Genomic DNA, 21,338 nt, shown 5'->3' on the forward strand with positions numbered 1-21,338 from the left:
CTGATGGGACGAGGAGACCCGAGCGGAGTAATGGAAGGCGGGACGTCCCCTCCCACTGCTTGTGCTATCAGCCGAGTGGCTGCTTAGAGCATCGGTTGTTACCACATGAAAGCCATCCGTATGCTCTAACACACAGTACCTTTTTCCTTTTAGCCGGTGAGTCTACGGTGTTAAAAGGACCACTTGGTAAGCTGGCAACCAGAGCAGGGATTGTGCAGGCAGGTGCAACTGAAGCTGTAACCTTTATTTTATACAATACATATATGTTGATACCATATGGATAACAGACAACATTACAGCTTCAGGCTTTCATTTACCAACTACCATGTACAGTAAAAACCTCGAGATGCCATAATGCAACATACTGTATTTGGTACATATACTCTATACTCCTTATATATCTAAAATACCAACCTGGCTCTGCCACGATTAATCAGAATAAGCACACATATGAGAATACACGTTATTGCAATGCACACTCCAACAACAATTCCCGTCATTGACTTCTGGTCCAGATGGTAGAAACTGGAATAATCTGCAATATAGAAGCCATTTAGAAAGCCTGTCAGTGCCTCAGTCTTTGTGAACAAATATCTAAAAATGCAAGATCAGCAAAGTGCACATCTGTAAAATGCAGTCCCAGGGATTATAATTACACACACCTAACACAGAAAACATGACAAGTAAGCTAATACCATTGGACAGATTTATATGCTCACATGCTCATGGTTATCAGCTTAGAACCATAGTTCTCTGGGACTTTCAAGTACAAAATGACAATGGAATAGAAGGTCATGTCCGTGCAAGATCAAGGTGGTCGCCTTTGTACCTATATGCAATTCTGATTAGGTGGTAGAAGATCAATACAAAGACAAACCTGTCACTTACACATAAGAGCACATCAAACCTGGATAAATGGACACTGTTTATAAATAAGCGTGTTGAGATGGCTCCATGTTATAGTTATATAGTGATTGTTGCATGGTCGCTGAGCTTCAATTAGGTTTTAGAGAACTGCCAGCATGCACTAGCGACTCCTGACTGGCTCAGAATGGTCGACAGTTTATAGTGACTCTCTCATGAGAAAGTATGTTTGGCCATGTCTGCCTTCAACAATTATGATTTACAAACCCGGAAGAAGTATGCTTTAAATGAGTGTCAACAAGTGTCAGAATTCTTTATCCCAAAGCTTGTTCCAAGGTCAGAGACTTGGAAAGCATTGAAGCCAAAGTATCAGCATGAGAGCCAGGAGAGGGTGGAAATGGTAGCCCCCATACAGTTTTCATTTTAACAAGGTTGTCTATGCTATCACATTTCGTACACCCAGAAACAGATACATTTTTTGATGAATATATTTAATTTATAGTATAAATATAGTATAACAAAACAAATAGCGCACTATAAGTTACCCACTGGTAACTATGCAAATAAACACCAGGGTGTTAAACTTGCCATAGATGGCAACATTTTTGGACGATTCTACAGCTGAAATTCTAGCTGTAGATGGACCTGCAAGCACCACCCAACTCGACAAAATCGCTGAACAAGTTAGAAAATGACTGGCTCAACAGTGACTGCAACTGCATCCAATTGCCAAAGACAACAGTCGGCACTTGGGATTCCTTCACTCATGCTGTTCAGCATAGATGGAGGAATCGCTTGATTTTCTCTAGTTCAGCCTTTTTATGGCTACTAGCTTTAAAGTGATTCTACATTAATTTATTTAAAAATGAAAAGTCAGCAGCTACAAAAACTGTAGCTGCTGACTTCTAGTTAACAGACATTTACCTGCCCAAGGGTCCAGCGCCGTCCTCACCCAAGCTATTTTCTTCTCTGGTCTTTGGTTCCTGGCATGTTAATTGTGGGAAGGCTGTGACTCCTTGTGGCTTCACAGCCGGCTGCCCACTGCGCTTTGTGAATGGTCCTGTAGCCTTCTGGTGACATGTCCCAGAAGGTTGAGGGGAGGAGAACTTCTGCTTGGATTGCCTAGGCGATCCAAGTGAAAGTGGGTGGGGGTATCTGTCAGAACTAGATACACTCTCCCCCGCCAAAAAAAAACCTTACAAATATGGCAGAGGAGGGGGTGAAGTTTTGCTTTAATGACTATTATAAAGAAAATGTCACATTTACTGCAAACAAAACTGTAGCAACCTGGGTGAGCACACATGCATTCACCTGTTGTGACACAACACAATAGGATTGGGTTACTAAAGAAGTCAAGGATGTTCACCTAGTGCTCCTGCACATGGGCCAGCTGAGCCCATCCAGGGCAACTGCTGGCATATTCCCTCTGCTCAGGCAGTCCATGAATGGCTGCATACTGTTGTATTTGTGTATTTGGTAGCACTATCATATATATGAGTACAGCATAGGGGCATACGCAACAATTTTCTATGCTAGACTGTACGCTGTATTTGGGCTGTCTGAGTGGAGGAAATATGCGGGCAGTTAAACTGGCCATACATTATACAATTTTTCAACTCAATTAACTTTAGATTTACCTTCAATTACATAGTGAAAGGGCCTGCCTGGTTGCATACAATTTGAAAGTGTTTAGGTTTGAATTCATATTGCACGGTTTTGGTAAATCTAAAGAAAATTGGACAAACATTGGGTTGGTCTGTCCATTCCTTTTTGCAGTGGTCTCTTACGGTAATCCTGGTGTGGTAAGCTCTCCTCCCATTGGGACAACCTTTGGCAACTAAGTGTGCATTTTTTCTTATAATGTGACATAACATTTTTCTCAATACCCAGTTACTTATATAATTTTCCTTTGTATGTTTGCACAGTTTTACGCATACCCTGATTGATTTGTATTATCCCTGATGAAGCTATTAGGCAAAACATGTCGGGTTAATATACAAATTTGAATTCTATGCCAAACACTTGAACGTCTGTGTCCTGACCACCTGCATTATAAATATGTTGAATATCTTTGAATAATTCAGCTCTGTTTGTGCGTTTTTAATGTTATTCTCATTAAAATTATAAAAAAATAATTTTTTAGTATTTGGTTTCCATTATTTTTTGTAAGCACTGCAACAATCCCTTTTCCCCCTGCTACCTTACACAATTGTATAATGTATGGCCAGCCTTACAGGCACAACTGGCCCATGTCCAAGAGCCCCTAGAAAATAAATGTTTTTACTTTGCAAAGTGAATGATAGTGAAAAAAAGGTTAACTTTTTTTAACTTTGAATATCCAATAATTTTCAAGAAAAAAAATGTAGCTTACACATAATTGGTTGAACACAGCCATATCTTATTTACTTAATTCACTTAATTGCTAAATTAAAAGTCTCCACTTTTTAAGTAAATCAACTCCCGTGTTAGAGATAACGTGAAACAAATCACAGCCTAAACAGTATTTGATTGGCCATGTCTACTGTAAAACATATTTTTTCTTTGTCTGAGCTTCCTATTTAATTATACCTCATTTTTTGTAATGATTTAGGTACTGTATAGTAAAAATGACAACTATAACACAGTGAAAAATTTAGTATTGTTGAATTGGAACTTTTCTCCAAAAACTGCAGTGGATTGCAAGTTCCATGATATATGATTTGTACTTGCACTTACACCCACATATAAATCACTGTCATTAATTTGTTTATTTTACGTTTATTACAGTGACAGTGTATCACCCCTGTATACAGTTATTGGTATGCTTGAATACTCTTGCTCTGTATGGAGTCATTTGTCTCTGCTGTGCAAACTATGGCAAGGCAGAAACAAAAGCATGTCTGGAAGAATTGCTGCTTCCGAGTAAATAATGAAACCATTTCATTCTGTTTATTTCCAAACTGACCTTGACTGTTGGCAGAATTAAAATGCTTTGACTTCATGCTGCTGTGTACCATCTCCTTAGGCTGAACATCCAACTCCACTGTGTTAGAAAAAGGTCCTTCTCCCACTTCATTGGAAGCCGAGATCTTGATCAGGTAGACGTTTCCAGGCAGCAGGTTTTCCAGCAAAGCCATTGTAATCGCTCCTGTAATTTAACATCAAGGTTAAATCATACATGTAGAAAGGATCAACTAAAATTCAGGTACACTAAACAGACTTAATCATAGCATTGGTGTTCAGCTGAAAGCTTTCTTCCCCATGACTACTGATGCTCAATTCACTAAGCTATAATGATCATTACTTAACATAACCTGTATTTTCAGCACTGCGTGTTTATAACAACAGTCATGTCTTTGTTTTAGTATTTAATACATGTATTAGGACTCAATTAATTGAGATTTTGGAATGGAAAATTGGTGGCCCTGTCATATCGTTCACGAGAGAGATGATATAGTTACTTAAAGCCCAACTCCAAAAGATCTGAAAATTGGAGAGTAAAATCACTTTTACTTAGCTGATCCTCCGCTACCCTGGCAGATTGTGCTCCCCCAAGCTCTGGCGGGGGGATGTTTCTTAGCGTTTAACATCCAGTGCATTGCTATGGACCCTTGTCATTATGACATCAGCACCTTAAGCCTCGTACACACGACCGAGAAACACACGACCGAGAAACTCGACGGGCGAAACACATCGTTTTGCTCGTCGAGTTTCTTGTTAGGCTGTCGAGGATCTCGGCGAGCCAAATTTCCCCATTCCCGTCGAGGAAAAAGAAGACATGCTCTCTTTTTGGCTTGACGAGATTCTCAACAGTTTCCTCATTGAAAAGTGTACACACGACCGGTTTCCTCTGCAAAAAAAAAATACCAGCAAGTTTCTTGCTGGTTTTTGCCGAGAAACTCGGTCGTGTGTACGAGGCTTGTGACTGCCGGAGCATGGGGAGAAGACACTGTGGACTGGTCTAGCAGCATGAGGGTAGCAGAGGATTAGGAAAGTAAATCTTCTTTTCTACATGCCTGTATTCCAATGTGAAAGCTCCTGTGGCCAATAGAGGCTACCATATTGGATTTTTGCACGGTGGGGGTAGATCTTAGCTCTAGGTGGGTGAAGCTAAACTCAAGCAGAAGTCCAAAGTTCAATCTGTAAATAGGATCCACTTTGGGAGATTTTCTCTAACTTCCTTGTATGTCACTTGCATAGGAAATGACATGTAACTTCTCTAATAGGACACAGGCAGTTATAAAATAGCCTGGCAGGGTTATCCCTCCTCCCTAACCCAGTGGTTGTAAACTAAACTAATAGGGGCCTCAAACGCGGGCCCTGATATCACCAAAGAAGTGCATCAAAATATTCAATATACGGTATGCTTGAGAGGACTGTCAGAAACTGCAGTCCTGAAATGATGTCAGAGAGTGTGGACATGCTACATGCTGGGGATATGCTGCAGAAGGCAATATGAAACTGGAAACAAAAGGCTAGTAGAGATCAATGCTATTACCAAAATAAATGTTTCCATTAAGGCCTCATACACACAACCGAGAAACTCGACGGGCGAAACACATCGTTTTGCTCGTCGAGTTCCTTGTGAAGCCGTCGAGAAACTCGACAAGCCAAGTTTCTCCATTCCCCTCAAGGAAATAGAGAACATGCTCTCTTTTTGGCTTGTCGAGTTTCTCAACAGTTTCCTCGACGAAAATGTACACACGACCGGTTTCCTCGGCAAAAAAATATCTCCCAGCAAGTTGCTGGTTTTTGCCGAGAAACTCGGTCGTGTGTACGAGGCTTTACAGACTACTGAGGTCCGAGGGCTGCACATCATATACCAAAGGGCCACGTGTAACCCTTGGTCCACAGGTTGGGCACCAGGACACTAAACCTTCTCTACTCCATCTAAAACTATAAATGTACTGTAATTGTCAAGTTACCACAAGGATTGAGCCCCTCCAGGGCAGGTTGAAGAGTCTCTGCTGGTTACCTAAATAAGATTGATTTTAGAAGGATGCGTGTGTTCTTATCACATTAAAATCAAATCCTAGGTTTACTTTTACTTGACATAGTTAATTTGGGCCAAGCTTGGGATGCTGTAATAGACTGTAGTAGCATCAGCTCCATACAGTAAGTGGCGCTGTGTACGGTAAGGACTTCCTCTCTGCTGCCGGATATCAGTCTTAGCGCATCTCTGCCTTTCAGGTAGAGAGATGAGAGGATGACATCCTGAGCTCCAGCTCAGCCAATCAAAGGAAGCCTTGTATTCATTGTTAAAAATACAAGTCTTCTGCTGAATGGCAGAGATATGCGAAGACCAACTCTCTTTTTTTGTAGCAGAGGAGAAGTCACTCTTACTGCTGCTGGAACACAGCGCTGCAACTAATGCTACTTTTAGTCTATTACAGCAGCGCCAGACCGTTCAAGCATGGAAATAAAAACTACTTATAATAAAAGTAAACCTGGAATTCTCTTTTAGCTCTTTAGGGGTCTAATCATTGCAGATTTTGTACTCATGTATTACTGTAGAGCAATAAGGTTTATTGTGGTAGCTATTGAGTAATTCATTAGCTGCTTAGAATCCCTAGTGTTAGAATGTATATGACAGTCATTAATAATTAACTTCTTCTCACTGTCGCAAAACTGCGGTCTTAATTTACAAGGAAGAGAATTTAAACACTCTTTGTGGTTCATCACAAATGACGGCACTCCTGTATTATATATGTGAAGAAACTCATCAGTTATAATAGAAGATAAACATTACACCTCGCACGCCACTGAGGTCAAGTTCCAGCAGTGTAAAGTCCGCCTGTAGACCACAGTACCTTTGACGGGTGCCAGTTACATGCATTCATTTAGAGGAGTTCATTAATAATGAACAGTCGAGTCAGGCAGCTAAAAGATCTGAAACTCTGTCACCACTACCTTGCAATTATTACTAAAAGCCATGACAATGACACATGTAAGACACAGATTAGTGTTTCAAGGACTTTCCATTGCAGCTGCGTTAAAAAGATAAATACTTAAATAGATAGATACTTCCGACCAATGGTTTCCAATGCGATGTGCATTGCTAAATTTGACCAAATAGGTAACAAAATGTCAAAGCTGCAAGTGAGTCCAAAGCCTGCTCAAAGGCTTAGGCTGGGTTCACATATGTGACCGTGGTTTGCAGCCTGGCGTCCGATGCATTTCTGTTCACCACTTCAGGTGCAAATTTTTTACACCAGGACCCCCCCCCCCCCCCCCGCAAGATGAGGCAAAATGTCGTGCAGGCAGTATGCGGTAAAAAAAAGTACTTCTTTCCAGAGAAGTCACCATGTGCTGTCTGTGTGCAGTGTCGGCTGCGTGCAGTACTTTTTTTCTAGAAAAGTCACCATGGGCTGGCTGTGTGCAGTGCTGGTTGCGTGCAGTACTTCTTTCCAGTGAAGTCACCATGGGCTGGCTGTGTGCAGTGCTGGCTGCGTGCAGTACTTCTTTCCAGTGAAGTCACCATGTGCTGGCTGTGTGCAGTTCTTCCTTCTAGAGAAGTCACCATGGGCTGGCTGTGTGCAATGCCGGCTGTGAGCTGTCCTTTTTTCCAGTGAAGTCACCATGTGCTGGCTGTGTGCAGTGCTGGCTGCGTGCAGTACTTCTTTCCAGTGAAGTCACCATGTGTTGGTTGTGTGCAGTGCTGGCTGCGTGCAGTACTTCTTTCCAGAGAAGTCACCATGGGCTGGCAGTGTGCAGTGTTGGCTGCGTTCAGTACTTCTTTCCAGTGAAGTCACCATGTGCTGGCTGTGTGCAGTTCTTCTTTCCAGAGAAGTCACCATGGGCTGGCTTTGTGCAATGCTGGCTGGCTGGCTGTGTGCAGTACTTTTTTCCAGAGAAGTCACCATGTGCTGGCTGATAGAGCTTTATAAAATATCACTGTGTGACATTTCAATAAAGTTTATTAAGAAAAAAAATAAAAAGTGAACCGGTGCAATGCGCCAGGTTTGGCATATAAGCACTGCATTCACTGCGACACACACCAGCTGCTGAGCTTTAACTGTGTTAATGTACCCTTAAAGTGTTACTAAAGCTAAAACAGTAAAATGAGTCTGTACATGCAGTAAAGCATGCTCGTTATACTCACTGTGGAAGCTAAGGGGTTAATATTCTGCATTGTGTAAAAAGGCTGCATGATCTTATATGCACAGATCCTCCTCTTCTTCCACCGACTCCAAAACATGTCTGGATAAAACAGTCTTTGGAGTCAGGCTGCACATGCTCAGTTTGGTGTGGATTGCTTGGGAGGGTTTTTTTTTCTTGGGAGAGTGCATGTGATCAGTGCAGGGCCAATCAGCACTGTCCAGACAGAGGGTCTGGAGCCCTGCAGCCTCATAGGACAGCTCAGAGCAGTATGAAAATTCCTCCTACAAGCTTCACCAATACGCATAGAAGTCACAAACCTGCTATATACTGCTGATGAGAAAAGGTATTTAGCAGTTTATATTTACTAAAATAATTGCATTTCCATGTTCTGTGTACTGTGGGAGGCCAGATATAGTAAATGCAGTGGCCTGGGTTTAGTAACACTTTAACCTTTTTTATTTAAATTTACTTTAGTTGCCTTGGCCAAAAGTCATTCCTCCCAGGAGTCTTCAGGAGGGGAGGAGGGGCTTTCTCAGCTAAGCACACCATCCTGCATGCATACCTGAGCTAAGGGCAGATGGATTTCAGGAAGTAAATGCTACATGAATCATCTGCCCTCACTTAAGATGGCTGCAGCTAGAAATGCTAGAGGGATGTTTTTCAAAGTGATTTCTTAACAAAATAAAGCATTAAGACATGGATCGATGGGTGAGTTTGCTTGATTATTAAAAATGCATTTAATAGCATTTTCAATTTGAAAAGTCAGATGCAGTTTAGTTCCACTTTAGGCAGAACTTGCATGAAAATTTCTGTGTTTGGCCAGAATAACCTATCAGAGAAATGCTGCAGTTAACTGAGATAAAGCTATTTGATGATTCAAGGGCTTCATTCTCTGACTGCAATGCACAAGGCTTTTAGACTGTGACCTCCAGAGTCATGCTTTTTGTGCAGCCTGTAGTAATCAAAGAAGTAATGGAAACCTTCATAAAGCGAGAACTGTCCATAGCGCTACTCAGATTGTGTTATGGAGTGTTAGGTGAGCAGAGCACTCTCAGCAGCAGCTGTGTCTTGTCCTTTGTGACATAACCTTTGCTATAATGTGCCTGAGCGTTATAAATCTGTCATGGGGTTTGGATACTTCACAGACTTTCAGACTATAAAACACTGATCAAAATACAGATATAGAGACTGCTAGAGACTGTGACTTTCAAGGGGAAGTTAGATCCAAGGCTTCCCATGCATAACCTCTACATAAAAAAAGAAAGAAACATCTGCAGGAGCCTCTGGGGTGTTTTAGTCAGTGCCATTAACTCATTAATTAATTCAATGTTTCAATATTAACGACTTTTAAATACTTTCCAGTGAAGCCAAAAATATTATTTACTAACTGGTGTCAAAAACGTCTCAGTATGCTAACCTTCTCTGTATGAGACATATCTTTACTAATTTATCAATATATTTTATGAATTATATAAAGGAGGAAGTAATCTAGTGATGCAGGAAACTTACAAATTCCACAAAAATAAAAATGAGAAAATAAACAAATGAATGTCCATCAATGAATAATGTGGGTTAGCACTGAAAACATATACCCACGTAGATCATCATGGGAAAATCATTCCTTCCAACTATGTAGAATAGATGGAATACACTTACCAGATCCTGTGGATCTACCTGTCAGTGACAGCAGATCATAAAGGCATAGAGACTCCCAAGACGGATCCACTCAACTGGTCTGACGGCTCTGCGTAGTTGGAACCACAAACTGGACCTTGTTGGGACACGACAGTCCTCGATTGGAAACTCTGGATAGATGAATAACGATCTGGATCGATGGAATGGACCCAATTCAGGAAGGCAACCGCCTAGGCGGGTCAGCTGTGTTGAGGTCCCACAACGAGGCTTGGTTACAGGAAGGAGCTTAGTACACAGTGTGGGAGATCCAATGAGGACTGAGAGCTGATATCTCTGCTGAACTATAGAGAGGAGTCCTGGGGGACAGTTTTTGGAGTTGTTCTATCGTGCTTTGTTAATCCCTTTGGGGGTTTTCTTCTACCTTTCAACACATGCTGGAAGCAGGGCGCTTGCCTTCCTGAATTGGATCCATTCCATCGATCCATATCGTTATTTATCTATCCAGAGTTTCCAGTCGAGGACTGTCGGGTCCCAACAAGGTCCAGTTTGTGGTTCCAACTACGCAGAGCCATCAGACCAGTTGAGCTGATCCGTCTTGGGATTCTCTATGCCAGTGGTTCTCAACCTGGGGGTCGGGACCCCCTCGGGGGTCGAATGGCAATTTGCCAGGGGTCACCGAATCCTGGGCTGTTCCTGAAGCCTGCACCACTTTCCCAGCCTTTTTGCGGAAGCCCAGCCGGGCTGTCCCCTGGAGCCTGTGGCCACCCACTCAGCCTTTTCGCAGCCGCCCATTCAGTTCACGGCATGGGTGGGGGGCAGAGACTAGAGGTCAGCTGACTGGTGAGGAATGTGAAGTGGCAGGGGCTGGGGAGACCCTATCTCCTGATTACGGCATAGGTGAACTTGATCAAGAGCACCTAAGTTGGCTGATCAGAACTCAGCCCAGTGCTGCTTCTGATCCCATCCCCCACCAGCACTGCCACTCATCCCAACTTCCCGCCAGCACTGCCACTCATCCCAACTTCCCGCCAGCACTGCCACTCATCCCATTCCCCCCACCAAGGAGTAAGAGAAGGAATAAAAATAGAGAATACATGGAAGGGAGAGGAAAAGAGGGGGAGAAACAAAGAATAAGAGAAAGAACAAGATTGACAGCTAGAGAGAGGGATGGGGGGGAACAAGAAATGAGGATAGAGAGAGATAAAAGGGAAAGAAAGGAGAACAACAAAAGAGTGGTACATCCCAAAATGTACCATAAGGGGTTTTACTGTTTGAGTGGAAGGGACTCAGGGAGCGCTAAATGTCCGTGGTTTAGGGGCGCAAATTACTTGGGTGCCGACAACCCACGCTACGAAAATAATTTTACTGTTGGGGGTCCCCACAACAAGGAAAATTTTATCAAGGGGTCACGGCACTAGTAAGGTTGAGAACCCCTGCTCTATGCCTTTATGATCTGCTGTCACTGACAGGTAGATCCACAGGATCTGGTAAGCGTATTACATCTATTCTACATAGTCGGAAGAAATGTTTTTCCCATGATGATCTACGTGGCTATATGTTTTCAGCGCTAACCTACATTATTCATTGATGGACATTCATTTGTTTATTTTCTAATTTTTATTTTTGTGGACGTTGTCACATTCACCTTTGCAACTCGTTGTGATACTGAGTGCCTTTATTATCAGTAGCACTACATTTATATATTTATCACTTGTCCAATTTTGTCACATTGTTGTGTAGCAGCTTGTCCTTTATTTTGTTTAGACAAGCAAAATATTTTTTTTTTTTATGTACAACAGTCTTGTCGTACCAGTGTGAACCTGGCTTTAGACCCCGTTCACACAACCATCCCAATGAGATCTACTGTAGCTGTTTTTCAGATGGATCTAAATGGAAACTCAATGTTAGTCTATAGACAGGCGGATGTAGATAAATACACATCTGTTTACATCCAAAGAAAAAAAAAAGAAGAAAGACAAAGGATTGTGTAATTTTCCAGTTTTTCATACAAACACATGGGGGGATTGAAGGTATAGGGATGTAAATGGGGGCATGTTTATTTACATCTACATGCTGATAGACCTAACAGAGTTGTGTTAAAAGAGAAGTATGGGTTTCCGGAAAAAAAAAATCTCATACTCATCTAGGTGGATGTAGCATTTGTCCCCCGTCGCTGCTGCACTGAGAACTGAGCGATCAAACACAGATGATCGCTCAGTTCTCCCCTCCATTCTGAGCAGAGAGTGGAGAATGTCAGTCACCAGCTCTCTGCTCTGTCCCTCCAGCGCTCACTGGAGCACTGGGCTGTGGAGAGGACAGGAGCGGCTGGCTCAGTCTCCCAGCGACTTGCTGAGAGGCTGTACCAGCTGCCGGGCCAGGAATCTGGGAGGATCCTGACTGTAAAGATGATTTACTGACTGCAAAGATGTCAACCGACAGAGGACTTTAGCATGCTGTCGGCTGAAAACAGGTCACAGAAGTGCAGAACGAACTGAGAAGTAGTGCCAAAAAAGCTTTGATCATACTTTTCCTTTAAAGGGTCACTAAAGAATTATTTTTTTTAGCTAAATAGCTTCCTTTACCTTACTGCAGTCCTTGTTTCATGTCCTCATTGTTTAATTTTTTTTAGCTAAATAGCTTCCTTTACCTTACTGCAGTCCTGGTTTCATGTCCTCATTGTTTGTTTTTGCTTTGATGTTGCTGTAATTCCTCTCTGTTCTGGACACTTCCTGGTTGTCTGTTTCCTGATAACCACAGTACTGGGAGATTTCTCACTGTGGTCACTAATCAAGGAGGTGTGATTACTGTGTGTCTAAAACTCCTCAACACCAATCCAGTTTCGTTTTACAATCCATCACTGCCCTCTATTGGCTCTCTGGCTCTGTACATCAGAGAACCAGGAAACAACAGCAAAAACGAAACTAAACTGCAGGCACATTATATGATTGGTTTTTATCTATTTTAATCATTTTTAAAAGGAATCAGTTAACTAATATGTCTCTATACCCTGTAAACCGTCATTTCAGCTAAAATTTTTTTTTCCTTTAGTGACCCTTTAAGCTCTGTTAGGAAAAAAACTGAACAGATGTCACAAAAGTAACACCTATTCCGTTTGGCTCCAATTTATTAAGGTATCTTATTCATGTGTGAAAGGGTCCTTAAAATTAGTCAAGGGGAATCAATCACTTAAATGCCAATCCTTCTGCGTTATTCAACATGGTACAAGACTCTACTGCTAATTCACCAGTCATAAGTTATTGGAAGTAATCATTAAACAGTAGCGCTACTTTAATAAATTACCCCACAGACATGATTCATACTAATAGATATAGACAATACTGAAAACACATAAAGGCCTTGAAAACAACCAACACCAAAAATGTTACAAAATGTCAGCCCAAAATGAAGCCGGTATATTACCATCGCGATGCATATTCTGCCACTTGCCGGCAGCACTGTCTTTACTGGATGCATAGAATATTGTGTATTGGGTGACAGATGAACCCATATCCTCGGGGGGTTTCCAAGAGACCAAAGCTGTGTTTTCCTCAATCAATGTCACCTTCACACTTACTGGTGGGCTTCTGGGGGCTGCATTAAGACAGCAATATTCAAAGGTGTTATTAGTAAAACAAAGAAGAAGCCAATACTAATAACCTGCATTTTTCATCACAGTATACACATTTTCCTGAACAGATGAAATTGTTTTGCAGATGTGTGGATGTAACATTCATTTTCCACAGGTCATACATAGCACCTGAGATGATGTGCAGCATGCTTTTTCCACATTAAAAATTGCATGTTTCCTGTAGGGATCCCTATGAAGATGCTTTACCTTCACTGAAGAGTTATGATTTACGTGACTTTCAAAATAATTACCTGAATATGTTACAAAGTTTATATAGATATTAAAGTGTAATGGTCCATACTACGAATTGGCTATGTACAGCTAATACTTTTTTTTGGCTTTAGATGACATTACCGAAGTGCTATCACCTATGTAAAGGTTTGATTGCTGTGCCCCCCCCGTAGGGGAGGTTTACCCTCTCTGTGGGCTCAATTCACTAAACAATATCTCATAAGGGAAACTGAATCAAGTGACACATTTTCTCCAATTATCTCATGAGATGCTGAAAATGTCAATTCACTATCACCTCATAAGTTATTTACCTCACAAACCAAAAACATGAGGTAAATAATTCATAAAAACAGCATTAAAGTCAGTTGACTAAGGCTACTTTCTGGTGCTGTGCCGCGTTAGTGGTAGAGTGCCGCTCGTTTTAGCAGAGCTTTATCGTCGCTTTAGCAGCACTTTTCGGACGCTAGCGGGACACTTTTAACCACCACCGGCATTTCTTGCTATTTTGATGTTTATGGCAGGGTTTGACAAATTTGCTTGGAATCTAGGAGCCAGCTAAAAAAGTTAGGAGCCAGAAAACGCACCCCGTCCTGACGAGCTTGCGCGCAGAAGCGAACACATACGTGAGCAGCGCCCGCATATGTAAACGGTGTTCAAACCACACATGTGAGGTATTGCCGCGATTGGTAGAGCGAGAGAAATAATTCTAGCCCTAGACCTCCTCTGTAACTCAAAACATGCAACCTGTAGAATTTTTTAAACGTCGCCTATGAAGATTTTAAAGGGTAAAAGTTTGTCGGCATTCCACGAGTGGACGCAATTTTGAAGCATGACATGTTGGGTATGAATTTACTCGGTGTAACATTATCTTTCATAATATTAAAAAAAATGGGGATAACTACTGTTGTCTTATGTTTTAATTATAAAAAGTGTAATTTTTTCCCAAAAAAGTGCGCTTGTAAGACCGCTGCGCAAATACGGCGTGACAGAAAGTATTGCAACGATTGCCATTTTATTCTCTAGGGTGTTAGGATAAAAAATATATATAATGTTTGGGGGTTCTAATTAGAGGGAAGAAGATGGCAGTGAAAATAGTGAAAAATGACATTAGAATTGCTGTTTAACTTGTAATGCTTAACTTGTAATACCAACGGCCACCACCAGATGGCGCCAGCTCACACAAGGAAGAGCTGGGGACTTCACTTTTTTTTTTTGCCCACCTTCCAAGCCAAGTCGCCAGGACGCTATTTCTAGTCGCCATGGCGACCTGGCGACCGGGATTTGTCGAGCCCTGGTTTATGGGACACAACAGGCCTGAGCACTGTTATTCAGCTCATCATTCTACAATCATGTGGTAGAGCTTGGGAGAGTTTTTGTCTACATTATATAACTATTATACATTTATTATTATACTGTATCATCATATTACAATAGGTTTTAGATTCTTCTTACACAGGCAACAAAAAACACACGATCTGTGTAAGTGTATTAGCATTCAAAGCTACACAGCGGGAATCATAGTTATGAATACATCAAATGTGAGAGTATCACCCTCTCCTACAGAAGTCAGCATGCTGATCGACACTTCACACAAAGCCATATGGGCTACACTACCGTTCACAATAACTGTCCTGAGCCTATGCTGCAGCCTGGTTTACAGTACCTGAGGGACTATTAGCATTCAATACATTGTAAAAGTAAACGGCTTTGATAATTCTTACCTTCTGGGAGGGTAGAATGGTAAACCACGGGGCTCCAGGGACTCGACAACTGGTCCACATGCAACCGTACAGCAAATTCATACTTAGTATTCGCTTCAAGGTCCTGAACTAAAATACGAGGTTCTGTCCTGCAGAGATGCATATAATACAATACAGGGCACTGTCATTGGATGTCATGGAAAGAATTATATTGTCAGGCTCAACTAGGATTGAAAAAATGAATACACATTCCAAATGATAATACTACTAGTACTGTCCACAAATGATTATTCAGCACTACATAGGGGCACATTTAAAGTGGAGGTTCCATCAAAAAAACAATTTTGCTTTAAACTGTAGCTTACACCTAAAAAAGAAAAAAATAAAGACATTTTTTTTTTTACTCATCTGGAAATGCCTGTTGCTATGCGGTCCAACGAAATCTGCCTTTGAAACCACCTAGGATTCTGACATCATCTCCCTCTAATGCTCCTGGGAAATGTGTGTCATCATTTCCCAGGATGCAGTGCGCTGTCCAATTATCACTCCCCATACAAGACTTCCAGGAAGTAAGGGGGTAATCCACAAAGAAGCGGCGCAACGTAACTTTTCGGATTTAAGTTACACCGCCGCAAAATTTCCACGTTAGGTGCCGATCCACAAAGCACTTACCTGGAAATTTGCGACGCTGTAACTTAAATCCGGCCGGCCCAAGGAGTTCCTATTCAAATGGGACTCGCCTCATTTAAATTAGGCGCGCTCCCGCGCCGGACGTACTGCGCATGCTCCGTAGGGTAACTTACCCGACGTGCATTGCGCTAACTGACGTCGCTTCAACGTCATTTGCTTAGACGTTAACGTAAATGGCGTCCAGCGCCATTCACGGACGTCTTACGCAAACGACGTAGAATTTAAAATTCGACGTGGGAACGACGGCCATACTTAACATGGCTTAAGACAACTAGGGCTCAGCCCTAGTTTTACGCGGCGGAACTCGACGTAAAAGACGTAGATTTAGAGCGACGGGCCCATCGGAGCGTTCGTGGATCGCCGTAACTGGTCATTTGCATATTCTAGGCCAGCCGCAATGGCCTCGCCACCTAGCGGCCGGCCTAGAATTGCATCCTTAAGATCCGACAGTGTAATTCAATTACACATGTCGGATCTTCGTCCTAACTATGGGTAAATGATTCTGTGGATCAGTTCCATAGTTAGGACCAGGGATACGACGGAGTAACAGCGGTTACTCCGTCGTATCTCTTTTGAGGATTTGGCCCTAAGTGCTTGTGGGCTTCACAATGCCCACAAGCAAAATGACAACGGTGTAGACATAGTTTTATAAACTATCTTTTTTGAATAACTATGCGGATCGGCAGCGGATTGTAAAATAGTAAGTGACCGGATTTATATTATAAAAACGCAGGCTGAAAGGACATACATTTAAAAAATGCTAATTGTGGTTGGAACTCCGCTTTAAAGCATTTGTTACCCCAACATAAACTTTGTTTATTCAGATGCTTTTGCATCTGTTTTTTTCTAATTGTGATTGAAGCTAAATTGCTTATTATATTTTCTATAGAAGCAACTTCTGCTATCAGGTAAACCCGTGTTGAAATCAGCCTGCTATAGTTCATTTATAGCTCATTGCTCTGGTGACCTTCCTCTTAATGAGTTTGTTCAAAGGTGAAAATGTCAATGAATTTTTCTACAGAGATACAAATTTGCATAAGACTGTACGTACGTTTGGAGGTAGAGTACCAAAGATGCATTCTGTAGACCGACGGGATTACAACGCACAGTGTAGTTGACAGATTGGCCAGAAGAGAATGCTGGCCGTCCCCAATAAAGGTAGATAGTAGATGAGCTATTGGCTTTTGCATACAGGTGATGAGGTGGTGGAGGAGGAGGCACTATGCGGTCTGGGACAGCTGTAATAAAAGAAAGAAGAACAATTATACTTTAACAATTACTAAAGCTCCTACAGCTCTTAAACATGTTGTTAAAGCTTATTATCCTCACACAGTTATACAGTTAATTCTGGACACGTGTATAGGTTTAAAGTGGTTGTAAACCTAAGACATGAAATATGAACAAAGCTTATCCCGCTATAGCGGGGATATGCAATTAGCGGACCTCCAGCTGTTACAGATCTACAATTCCCATGAGGCATAGCAAGACTCTGATAGCCACAAGCGTGACACCCAGAGGCAGAGGCATGATGGGACTTGCAACAGTTGGAGGTCCGCTAATTGCATATCCCTGCGCTATAGTGTGATTTATGTCTGCTGGCTTGTTCCTCTGCTGTCAGCAAGAGTCACGTTTGACAAGTTTTACTTACACCAAGAAAAAAAAAGGTGACAGGAGGAATCTCCAGCACACAGCCAGTGATTGACAGGCTTAGCTCTGTTCTGTGCTGTGTGGAAGGGGTGTGTCCCTTCCCTCCAATCAGCTCTCAGAGGTCTCCTCACCATAGGTGTGCGCAGCCAATTGCATTAGGGTGTGCACCCAAAAGCCCAAACACACACTACTAATAGGGTGACCACGTGTCCCGGATCGCCCAGGACAGTCACGCATTTTGCAGGTCTGTCCCGGGCACCTTTATTCCAGGACAATACAGTGTCCCGGAATGAAACTGACACAGCCACCCCCAAGCCAAACTAATGCCCCCAAAAAAGGCTGCCACATCACCACTTTACTCACTGACAGTGCTTGTCCTGGCCGGGAATGCCTGGAGGAGCACAGTCCCCGCCCCCTACTTGTGATTGGAGGAATCACCTCTTGTGTTCAATCACTGTGCTGTGATTCGTTACAGCACAAGCTGATTTTTGGGAAGGGGGGTGTCCTTGAATGGTAGTTTGGAAATGTGGTCACCCTAACTACCGATCACTCACGATGTTCATTCAAAAGGGAAGGGGCCGGTAAATTACATATTTACTGGCCCCTTCCCCACTCCTAAAACATCCCAGCAGCACCAGCCGTTAGGAGAGGAGGGAAGCTGGCAGCGCTGAGGGGGTAAAGATGGGAGACAGGGCAGTAGGGGGAATCTGTGCTGCACAGAGTGATTTGGGTGTGCCTGGGCACACCTGGCACACCCTGTGCGCATGCCTATGCTTCTCACTGAGCTCTGCAGAGTATAATTTCCGCTCTCTGCCCCCTGTTTTCTGACAGCTCAGACAAGCTTTATAAATTTTGGACTTTGAATGGCTGTAGAGAAGAGAATACTGCAGATTAACGGGTACAACCTATATAGGGGATTTATTTAATCTCTGTGTTTCATCTGAGGCCAGTCACTTCACTGGGTATATGTAAGGGTTTGCTACATTAACTGTTTCTTATTGTTCCTTACTGTAATGTTAAAGAGTTCAAATTTCTAAGCAGACATATCTAATGTAACAGATAATATGTATGCTTTTGGATTAATGGACAAATCTGTAAATTAATTATTTAACCCTGTACAATTTTGTCAGTATTTGCTTTTTGAATCGCCCTCTCCTGTGCTTTTGCCTGTCATTTAAACTAGAGATGGCAGATCGTTAGGGCAATGCCAATTTCATTATCCCAGAAAGCATCTTCGGATACAATAATACAACTCCTACAATTCTTTTCTTCTTTGACTGACAAGCACAAGTGCTCCATGTGGGTGAGGTCAAAGCTCCTCATTAGAACAAGCCTGTTATTTTGTAATAAACAGAAGGCAGCACATTACTCAGAATGAGAACAATGCATAGTGGATGGGACACAGTGAATTGCTCCTCATAGGAAGGAGAGTAGGGAGATTAGTCACGCAAAGTAATCACATGCTGCAAAAGGGGGACCGCATGGGACAGACCGCACACAGCATCATGAGATTTGTATCCTAGATGAGACACATATGTTATTCCCATCTCCCTTACAGGCTGCTGGCATTGGGGTTAGGGCAGGTGTTGAATGGCTTATGGGCAGTGATGCTTCTAACTTAGACTGGGCTAAGAGATAAAAATCTCATTCAGTTTTCAACATAAACCACTTGCCATCTGAGCCAATTCTGACACTTCGCTCCTACATGTAAAAAAACATATTTTTTTTGCTAGAAAAGTACTTAGAACCCCCAAACATAATATAAATTTAGCAGAGGCCCTATAGAATAAAATGATAGGTGTTGCAATTTTTTATGTTACGCCGTATTTGCGCAGCAGTTTTTCAAGCACAATTTTTGTTGGACTTGGCCTCTTAGTTCCATTGAAGTGAACTCTTGAAGGCGTCAGCACACCAAGATATTTAGGACAATTTCATGCTCCTAACTCTGTGGGAACAGTTTGGGGATGGCCCCTTCCTGTTCCAACATCACAAACAAGGTTCTCAAAGACATGGATGAGTGAGTTTGGGGTGAAGGAACTTGACTGGCCTGCACAGACTCCTGACCTCAACCCGATAGAACACCTTTGGGATGAATTAGAGCAGAGACAGCGAGTCAGGCCCCGTCCACATCAGTGCCTGACCTGGAAGAATGGCCAAACATTCCTATAGACACTCTTAAACCTTGTGGACAGCCTTCCCAGAAGAGTTGAAGCTGTAATAGCTGCAAAGGGCAGGCCAACTCAATATCAAACTCTACGGACTAAGACTGGGAGGCCATTAAAGTTCATGTGCTTGTAAAGGCAAGTGTCCCAATACTTTTGGTAATATAGTGTATAAAACAAAGGCAAACTTTTCTTTAAAGCGGAGGTTCACCCAAATAACATTTATATCAAACCAACTTCTTTATACTTCTAACATGTACAGTCTGCAATTTTTTTTCTTTTTTTTTAGGCTGTACATACCTTCTAATCTATATTTGCAAGTCAGCTTCCGGGGAACTTCTTCCCGCGGGAGTAGGCGTTTCTATGCATCCTTTCAAATCTTATTAGACCAACTTCTTTATACTTCTAACATGTACAGTCCGCAATTTTACATTTTTTTTAGGCTGTACATACCTTCTAATCTATATTTGCAATCTGGCTTCCCGGTACTTCTCCCCGCGGGAGTAGGCGTTTCTATGCTGAGGAGGCCGCCCAGATGATGGACTGCCTTTCAGAAAAAGTTCTCCCCGGCGGATAAGGCCCCGCCCCCCGGGAGTAGGCGTTTCTATGCATCCTTTCAGAAAAAGTTCTCCCCGGCGGATAAGGCCCCGCCCCCATATTGCGTAGGCGCGTCAAGAGTCACATCGTTTCCGAAAGAAGCCGAACATGAAGAAGCTCTATACGGCGCCTGCGCAGTCAGCTCTACACGGCTCTTAGTCGGCTTCTTTCGGAAACGCCGTGACGCGCCTACGCAATACGGGGGGCGGGGCCTTATCCGCCGGGGAGAACTTTTTCTGAAAGGACGTCCATCATCTGGGCGGCCTCCTCAGCATAGAAACGCCTACTCCCGCGGGGAGAAGTACCGGGAAGCCAGATTGCAAATATAGATTAGAAGGTATGTACAGCCTAAAAAAAATTAAAAATTGCGGACTGTACATGTTAGAAGTATAAAGAAGTTGGTCTAATAAGATTTGGATAGAACCAATGTCAGGTCTTTATTGCAGTCTGTGTCCCCATTAGGAAGGTTTACTCTCTCTAATTGCCTTGATCGTCAAAATAAAAGGAAATACAAGTGAGGAAAGTCCAAAATTTTGAGTTGCTCCCAGAACAGGAATAGAGGGGCAAATCCACAAAAACGTAGCCTAACTTAACTTTTACCATTTAAGTTACACTGGCGGAAAATTTCTACCTAAGTGCCCGATCCACAAAGCACTTACCTAGAAATTTTCGGCCGTGTAACTTAAATGTCTCCGGCGCAAGGGGGTCCTCTTCTGCAGGGGGCGATGACAATTTAAATGAGGCGCGCTCCCGCGCCGGCCGTACTGCGCATGCTCGTGACGTCATTTTCCCGACGGGCAGCGCGCAAAATTACGTTACGTCGGGCTTTGTGGATTGCGACGGGACAATAAAGTTGCGTCGGGTAAAAAAAAAGTTACGCGCCGAAAAATAAAATTCAAAATTTAAAAAAAATTGCGGCGATCGAAAAAAAGGTCTGTTTTTACAAGGTGTAACTAGTTTACACTTTGTAAAAGCATCCCTAATTTTACGTATGCAAACGTAAACTTACGCAGAAAAAACAAAGCTGAAAAGCTTTGTGGATCTCCGTAAGTCCTCATTTGCATACGCAAAGCGGCATTTCAACGCGAAATGCCCCCAGCGGCG

General features: G+C 42.6%; 1 protein-coding gene across 1 annotated transcript in view; it reads right to left on the reverse strand.

Annotated features, from left to right (window-relative positions):
* Window positions 1-21,338, reverse strand: part of PRTG (protogenin) — a 189,276-nt gene that overhangs the window by 12,545 nt on the left and 155,393 nt on the right. The window contains exons 13-17 of the mRNA XM_040342732.1: window positions 16,880-17,066; window positions 15,160-15,287; window positions 13,000-13,170; window positions 3,809-3,991; window positions 415-535 (exon numbers count right to left, since the gene is read on the reverse strand). Of these exons, the coding sequence (XP_040198666.1) occupies window positions 415-535; window positions 3,809-3,991; window positions 13,000-13,170; window positions 15,160-15,287; window positions 16,880-17,066 (790 nt within the window). The remainder of the gene's footprint in view (window positions 1-414; window positions 536-3,808; window positions 3,992-12,999; window positions 13,171-15,159; window positions 15,288-16,879; window positions 17,067-21,338) is intronic.

The sequence above is a fragment of the Rana temporaria genome, chromosome 3, assembly GCF_905171775.1.
Source record: "Rana temporaria chromosome 3, aRanTem1.1, whole genome shotgun sequence".
NCBI lineage: Eukaryota > Metazoa > Chordata > Amphibia > Anura > Ranidae > Rana > Rana temporaria.